The sequence below is a fragment of the Acanthochromis polyacanthus genome, chromosome 5, assembly GCF_021347895.1.
Source record: "Acanthochromis polyacanthus isolate Apoly-LR-REF ecotype Palm Island chromosome 5, KAUST_Apoly_ChrSc, whole genome shotgun sequence".
NCBI lineage: Eukaryota > Metazoa > Chordata > Actinopteri > Pomacentridae > Acanthochromis > Acanthochromis polyacanthus.
In genome coordinates this window covers 29,689,624-29,697,201 of record NC_067117.1, presented here as the reverse complement: position 1 = coordinate 29,697,201, position 7,578 = coordinate 29,689,624, and the positions used below count along the sequence as shown (strand labels likewise).

The following is a 7,578-nucleotide window of genomic DNA, read 5'->3' as shown; positions in this document are numbered from 1 at the left end:
CCCTCAGGTTCTAACCTGCTGTAATACTTTTCCACAAGTGAAAGTCATGTGTATTTTTCTATAAGGGTGCAGTTTTCAACCCATATAAAACACTAGTTTGAATTCAACGCTTCCAACATCCACGAGGTGCAAAGAACAGACAAATATTAACAACTGGAGCGGCTGCAGAGGAAACTCTGCTGCCGACTGTATTACAAATAGCCGGAAAATCACTGTTGCAGTCACACACAGACAAACGTTCCTTTATTGTGTATTTATGGACAGTTTGCACATTTATGATTTATCATTAGCAACAAGGATGTTTCATCGACTGTAATAAAACCTCTCAGAGTTGTATTATTTGGAAAACAAATGAGCATGAATAAATAATGAAATGTGAATAAATCCGGTTGTTAAAATTATTTTTTTTCTTCCTTCCAGTGACTGAACTTGCTGTATACATTATAAATCAATTCATCTAGCAAAAACATATCCTAACTTTATAAAATATGGGTTTTTTTCAGTTCAAGTCCAGTGTCTTCAAAAGCATCCTAAAGAAATAAACCAAAAGAAATCATTTGAAACCAGTAGTGAAATGCCACTATAATACATATTCAAGAGGTTCTTGTCTAATAAAAACTGACATCAACCATCTAGAGGAAAAACCTACCGAGGAGCACAAGAAAAGACATTCTCTTGATGGCACGGAGGGGACGGGGGGTATAAATTAGGACTGATTATGTTCTTTTTGAGAGCGCTTAGATATAAACATTCTACTTACATGTTCTTCTTCACCTTTTCATCAACACTGAGGCAAACAGTGTAATCATATTTAATCAGAAGTAACACTTTATTTTACAGCCTGTGTAGCTTATGTGGACTATATTCCCAGCATTCACACAAAAATATGTGTTCAGATATGTACTCTGGGGTACAGATTTATTGCACTGAATAGTACTAGTGCCGACGTTGATCCCAAAAGTAAGTTCTCCTGAATGAAACTAGTTTCTGTACCATTAAGTTCATAAATGCAAAGAGAATAGGAGGGCTTTCAGGTGTAACGCACCCTCCCCACAAACTATTATAAAAAGATGTTGAAATAGCAATTTGGGTTATTGGACAATCCATCCTGTTAGATGTCTAATTTTGGTTGCAAACTAAAAGAAAATGTAGAGTAAATATAAATATTGGGATAATACTTAAGGGCGTTGTAAGGATCAACATTTAAGGGATTACGTAAGTGTAAATGTGTACTATTTTTAATATTTCTTTTGTTAATTTGGGGGATAAATTGTGACCTAACTGGAACGAGCTGGTGAAAATTTGTCTTGTTTAATGGGGGTCACATATTGGACCACATTTAGGGCTCGCTGGAACGCTGGCAGTCATTTTGAAAACCCTGGCAGTCACTGTAAACAGCATGGAAACAGAATTCAAGAGACACATTACAATTGTGAAACTTTTCATTGATATTTTGCAAAAATGACTGACTTGGAATTTGATATGTTCAGCAGTATCTATAATGCAATAAGCACTCCTCTAAACAATGGATGATGTAGTACAAGCTAGTGAACATCGGCTATATTTTAGAATTAGACAGCTGCCAGATACTTTTCTAGCACATAAAAAAAAGCAAAAAAAATAAGATTAACTGATGAGCTTTTTGGCAAATGTAATTTCCTTCATCTAGGATCTTGCAAATGCATTGAAAACGCCTTTAAGTGACATGAAAATGCATTTCCATATCTGAAATTAACAAAATAAAAGCATGTAGCCTGATAGGATGCGAGAAATATACATTGCAATATATAAATAATATATTTAAAGCAGATTTCAAAGCTGCATCCAATGAATCTGATCAATAAAGCCAACAGAACAGAACCAGTTTGACAGTAGTTTATTTACCTACTAGCTTTTTTCTCACAGTCCTCACCAGTAAAATGAAAGATAAATTTGTCAAACTACTTTTGTCAGGGTCAAGAAAAAACAAAAAGTGCAATTTAAAAAATGAAGTTAAAATACACTTGTTTTACTTTTTAACCTGATTAGAAATGCACTTTAAATAGCAGTGCATTTGGAATACATTTTCTATCATAAGAAATCCCCAAATATACTTAAAATCCATCAGCTACAGTACTTATAATATAAAAATGGCCAATATTGTTTAATATTATGCATATTTATGCACATATTGTAAGGACTACAGGCTGGTAATATATTTTCTTTTAAGTTGACAGGGTGAAATTTTGAAATCTCATAAGCTACTTGTATCACTAATGAGTGTTAGATTTATTCTTGGGTTTTATGCTGTATACGTATATATTCATGTAATATATATTTTTTAAAAAGCCGATTCTTTGAAGGACTGACAATGTGGCTCCGGTTGTGACCCAACTGCAAAGCCTCTACATCACAGAGAGATTGTAGAATAAAGTGCACTGTAACTGAATCACACACTTTTTTTTTTTTTTTTTTGAAGTACAGTAGTTGTGCGCCGTGCAGCTTCAAACTGGGCAGAGGGCTCTCGGGCTCTCCGGGGGTCATTCATCAAGGTTGGACGGCGGAGAAATGTGCCTGTTGTTGGTATTAATAGCCTGGGGTGGAATAGGTCTCCTCCACTGTGGAGACGATCTGGCAACTCAGGTGAGCCCTATCTCACTGTTTTCCACTTCTATTCTGTTTCCAGCCTCATTCAGGGCCTTGCTTCTCCTCAGTCTGAGGCAGCGAGCATCATCCTGAAAACACCCTCATCCCCACCCCTTACCTGCTACATCACTCATGTACTCTTGCTTTTCGCCCGGTTCAGTAAATCATAGTTACTCTGATAAAATTCATGATTGATAAATTATCTCTCTCTTTGTAAGCAATAAAATTAAAACAATTTGTGTTTGTAATTAAGGCAGTCTTTCCATCGATGATCAAGACATTTCAACTCAGAAAATGTAATCGGGTAGGAAAAGAAAATGAAAGGTCGGACTTGTCCCGTAGATAAAACCTTTCACCGTTTTTGTTCTTTATATCTCTTGAGAAAAAGTCTTGTAAAGTTCCCACAGATGTACTTCTCCCATTTATCTGATCATCTTGGTTCCCATGGAGTCCCTCTAGACCTTGCAGACGCCTGGGATTCTGGGTTTGAGCAGAAAGAAAGGTCTGCATTGGAGTTATACGTGCACCGATGGCACACTCTTGTTGAGGACCTGAGCCCTCATCAGCTGGACGCTGGTCATGATCTTCTTCTGGTGGCCCATCAGCGTCACGCCGAGCCTCTGGATGTCCCTACGTGGAACAAACACAAAGATGAGTTTTCATGATCCATGTTGGCTGAAGTATGAATAGGACCGTGTTTTCATTTACCTCAACAGGAAAATCATTTTGTCTTAATTCATTGAATGCCCCATGCCTGACCATCTTCAACTTGACTGATTTATTTTTTTTTATAAAGTGGCTATTATTGATTGAGTTGACCATGTATAAAAAGTTCGTTTTTGAGTTAAAATTTCTTAAAGAAGGTGGGCCATGCTCATTTTTGCACGGTTTACTTCTCACATCAATGTTTGAAGTGCCATAATTCCAGAAGTAATGAAGCTAGAGTCCTGACATTTTGCAAAGTTTAAAGTCTACATACACTTGTAAGGACTGTGTATATCATGCAAGTCTTGAGTTTCTTTGAAATTCACATGTACAATCATGCATTTTTGGTTCCTTTGTAATTTATTACAGGTCTTCTGGAAATATGACCAGGGGTGAAAGTAAGCCGGTACAGTCCGGTACTGCGTACCGACAAAAGATCTGGTGGCGGTACGTCGCTCTGCCACCGGTACGCCGCCCGGCTGGCTGCTATAAACCGGAGTTCACTCAGCAGTACGTGAGTGCGCATGCGTGTCTACTGCCATAACACAGTGATTGCTATGGACAATAGCAGCGAATACCAAATAGGTGCACTTGATTTATTGCACTGGGACATTTTTCACAACTTGTCAATAGACGTCAACAAGCGCCGCTTGCGCCGGGACGGGGCGAGCAGTAAATTACACCTGAAATTCCACACGTTCTTGTGATTGGCTGAAAAACTTTAAACTGGATTTACAAAGGTTATCATCGACAGATGCATATTTTAAATAAAAATGGAGAGAAGCACTACAAAACAGTCAAAAAACTGTCAAAGTAATGCAGAGGAAAATAACCTAAAAAATACAAAAAAAAATGCATGAAGTTAGAGCGAGAGGAGGGTTTTGGTAATAGTACCAGCAAGAATTTAAAACTACTTTCACCCCTGAATATGACAAATTCTGCTGTTAGAAATGTACATACAGCAACTTGAACTATCAGTTTTGGTGAAATAGAAAGCTCTGTTAAAGTTTCTTAGAAGCCTGGCCACTTTTCGTCCCATGAGTGTTTATGGTTGACTACAGCTGCTGACCCCTCTGAGTCAATTTAAACAGATAGAATTGGTACACTCTTTGGATTTAGTCACAGACATTACAGTGAGAAAGTTGGAGCTCAGCAAAGATCTGAAAAAGCAAATTATTGACTTAAAGAAGTCAAGAAATTCACCTGAAGCTATTTCAAAACAGTTACAGATCCCAACAACTGTGCAAGCAACTTTTTGTAAGTATAAAGTGCATTGTACAGTTGTGTCATCATTAGGAAGAAAATGCAAACTATCACCGGCTGCTCAGAGACAGTTAGTCAGGATAGTCAAGAGTTATTTAAGAATCACCAAAAAGTAGATCTGCAATGAACTACAAGCTGCTGCAACACAGGCGCTAGTGTCTACAGTAAAATGAGTTTCATATCACAGTGAGCTGACACGCTGCCAGAAGACCTTCAACAGATCTATAAAAGAACCAAAATGCATGATTCTTTTTTGGGACAAGGACAAATGGGTTTCAATGATTCCATCTTAGAAAAGTCATTGAAAACTCAAGACTGCCATGATGCTTATGGTCTTTACAAGTGCATAGAAACTTTGGTTCAAGCCAGAATTTTTTAAAGTGCACAACAAACTTTACTGTGAAACTGTTTGGGTCCTATGTGTAGTGATTTCTTATCTTGCTAGATCTTCAAGCTGCATACATTATGTGTTCAAGCCATCAACGGCTCACTGAGCTATCACTCTCCATCACAGTCAGTACTTACCCTTGGTTCATGCTTATGACGTGTCCCAGAGTGTGGTAGCCTCCTGCTGCAAAGTGTTCCTTGTATCGGCCCATCTTTATAGTGTCCAGCCAGTCGTCTACTGAGTTGCAGCTGCTGAAATCAGGGATTGCTCTCTCCATCAGCGGAGGACTGCTTAAACTGTAGTAGAGATAAAAGAGACAGATGGCAGCAGATAGGCAGAGAAAGACAAAAAGGGTTCGTTGGAGAGAGTCCGAAAACAAGAGGAGTCAAAAAGTGAGCAAGAAAGAGAGCGACTGGGGTAAAAGAGGGCTTTGAAATGCACTAGTAACCAAGACAGGAAATCAATAGCAGTTAAAATGATAGAGAAGAGGTGGCGGCTGTGGGTGCAGGATGGCTGCTTTGAGTAGATTAATACAGGGAGAAATCCTTTACTCTCCCCCTTCTCCTCTGCCTCTTCCTTTACCTACTGTTTTCCTCAACTCACATAAATGCTCGGCTCCACGCACCACTGACTCTGTAGGACCTGGGATCTGAACTGAGCAATTTACACTGGTCCGGCTTCAGCCCGGGTGTCCTCTTAAACCTGCTCCCAGAATCACCGTGGATCAATGTCAATATCACAGCGAGGCTTTTACTTAACGCACAGCGCGTCTATCAGAGATGAGCTTATCGGAAAATGAACATGACCCTTCGCTTCATCTGCCAGAGAACTTTGAGGGAAACTTTAGGCTGCAACTTTATCCCGCGGCGCCCATGTTTGAGAGCAGCGGGATGAGGCTGGATTTCCTCTGCTTTCCACACCAGGACGGGTACTTAGTAGCCTAACAGTCTGTCACCGTATATTGTCCAGGAGATCATTCTCTCAGCCCCTCACAGGCAGTGTCTTGCTTTGATTTGCAGCATAATCCGCTAATCACACAAACCAATATTTGATTAAATGCTGGCGAACTGTCTGGCCAAATTAAATCAAAAGACTCCTCGGCATGCCATGGTGTGTCGCCGCAAATGTGGTTCTATTCAGTCGCCCACCCACCTGCAGAGCGTGTCCATAGACTTCAGGTTCTCCGGGTTGCGGATTAGCTTGTCAAGAACAGTGACTATCTGGCAGAAGCGCGGCCTCTCGTTGCGATCCTTCTGCCAGCAGTCCAGCATGAGTGTGTGTAGAGCAGCAGGGCAGCCCATAGGAGCAGGAAGCCTGTAGCCCTCCTCCACTGATTTTATCACCTGCACATGTACACGAAACATGCATGAGGCTGCTTGAAAACAAATAACAGGTTAGTGGATTGTGTTTGAATTCGGCCCTCACGTCTCTGTTGGTGAGGTTCCAGTATGGCCGCTCTCCGTAGGACATCACCTCCCACATGACCACGCCGTAACTCCACACATCGCTGGAGGAGGAGAACTTCCTGTATGCGATGGCCTCTGGGGCCGTCCAGCGGATTGGGATTTTCCCACCCTGTCAGGAACACAGAAGAGTTCAAGCAGGATGGAGGAGAATTTCTGAGAAAAACTCTGAAAAACCCAGGAAGTAGTTGTCTAAAAGAACTAAAAACACATCAATAAGGCTCACTGGAGCACTGGCTGATATGTTCATTCTGTAACATGAACACGGTACGCTGGATATTACTGAAGAGAGCTTTGATTCACAGTCTGGTGTATTTGTACCCCTAGGGTGGTACTTCTGCAGCTACCAGGTGAAAAGACTGTGGAGCTTTCCACGATGAAATTAATTTAAAAAAAAAAACACACAAAACTTTCTTTGACAAAGGAACAAAACAACAATACTTTCAGTGCTTAACACTATGAGGTCACCCCACCATTTGTACACCGGACATACAAAGACAACATCTGCAATAAAGAATCCCCCCCCCCCAAACAAGCTGTAAAATTTGTTATAGATTAGATTGCCATTACATAGTTTTTATAGAGAGATCTCTAATCTGAAGGCTAATGCTAAGGTTAGGAAATGAGCTGGATAGGACACTGTTCAAGTATTTCGATAAAATTCTAAAATGTAACTACTCATATTTTTTACTCAGCTACACTGATGGACAGTTAAACACTACAAAGTAAATGGCAAAATGAAACCAAGGAAGTTGAAAAGCAGAGAAAATTTAGCTAGATGAAATAGATAAATGGTTGAAAAGTCAGTTAAGAATGGCTAAGCAGCTGCTAAAAGTAATTGAGATACTATTAAAATATATTGTTAATGGATAAACTGTAGAAATATTTATCTAAAGGCAAACGATAATGGGCTACAATGGCTCATAGTAATGACTAAACTGTTGAAATAATTAAAGCAGTACATCAATGATTTAACCCTTTGATCCTCAAAGCCAACAGATGGGTTTGAAAAGCTGTTTTCTCTAAAAATAAAGTCAAAATTACACTATTAGCCAGAAATTGTAAAAGCAGAATGAAGAACCTGATGTTCAGCTTTGTGAAATTCTTTAAAATAATCATGTAAAACCTGCAATA

At 39.6% G+C, this 7,578-nt stretch overlaps 1 protein-coding gene across 4 annotated transcripts in view; it reads right to left on the bottom strand.

Annotated features, from left to right (window-relative positions):
* Nucleotides 1-215: 215 nt before the first annotated feature.
* epha8 (eph receptor A8) overlaps nt 216-7,578 on the bottom strand; it is a 140,964-nt gene continuing 133,601 nt past the window's right edge. For all 4 annotated transcript variants that reach the window (XM_051948476.1, XM_051948478.1, XM_051948479.1 and 1 more), the window contains exons 17-20: nt 6,407-6,556; nt 6,134-6,324; nt 5,119-5,277; nt 216-3,255 (exon numbers count right to left, since the gene is read on the bottom strand). In XM_051948476.1, the coding sequence (XP_051804436.1) occupies nt 3,141-3,255; nt 5,119-5,277; nt 6,134-6,324; nt 6,407-6,556 (615 nt within the window). In that variant the 3' untranslated portion in view covers nt 216-3,140. The remainder of the gene's footprint in view (nt 3,256-5,118; nt 5,278-6,133; nt 6,325-6,406; nt 6,557-7,578) is intronic.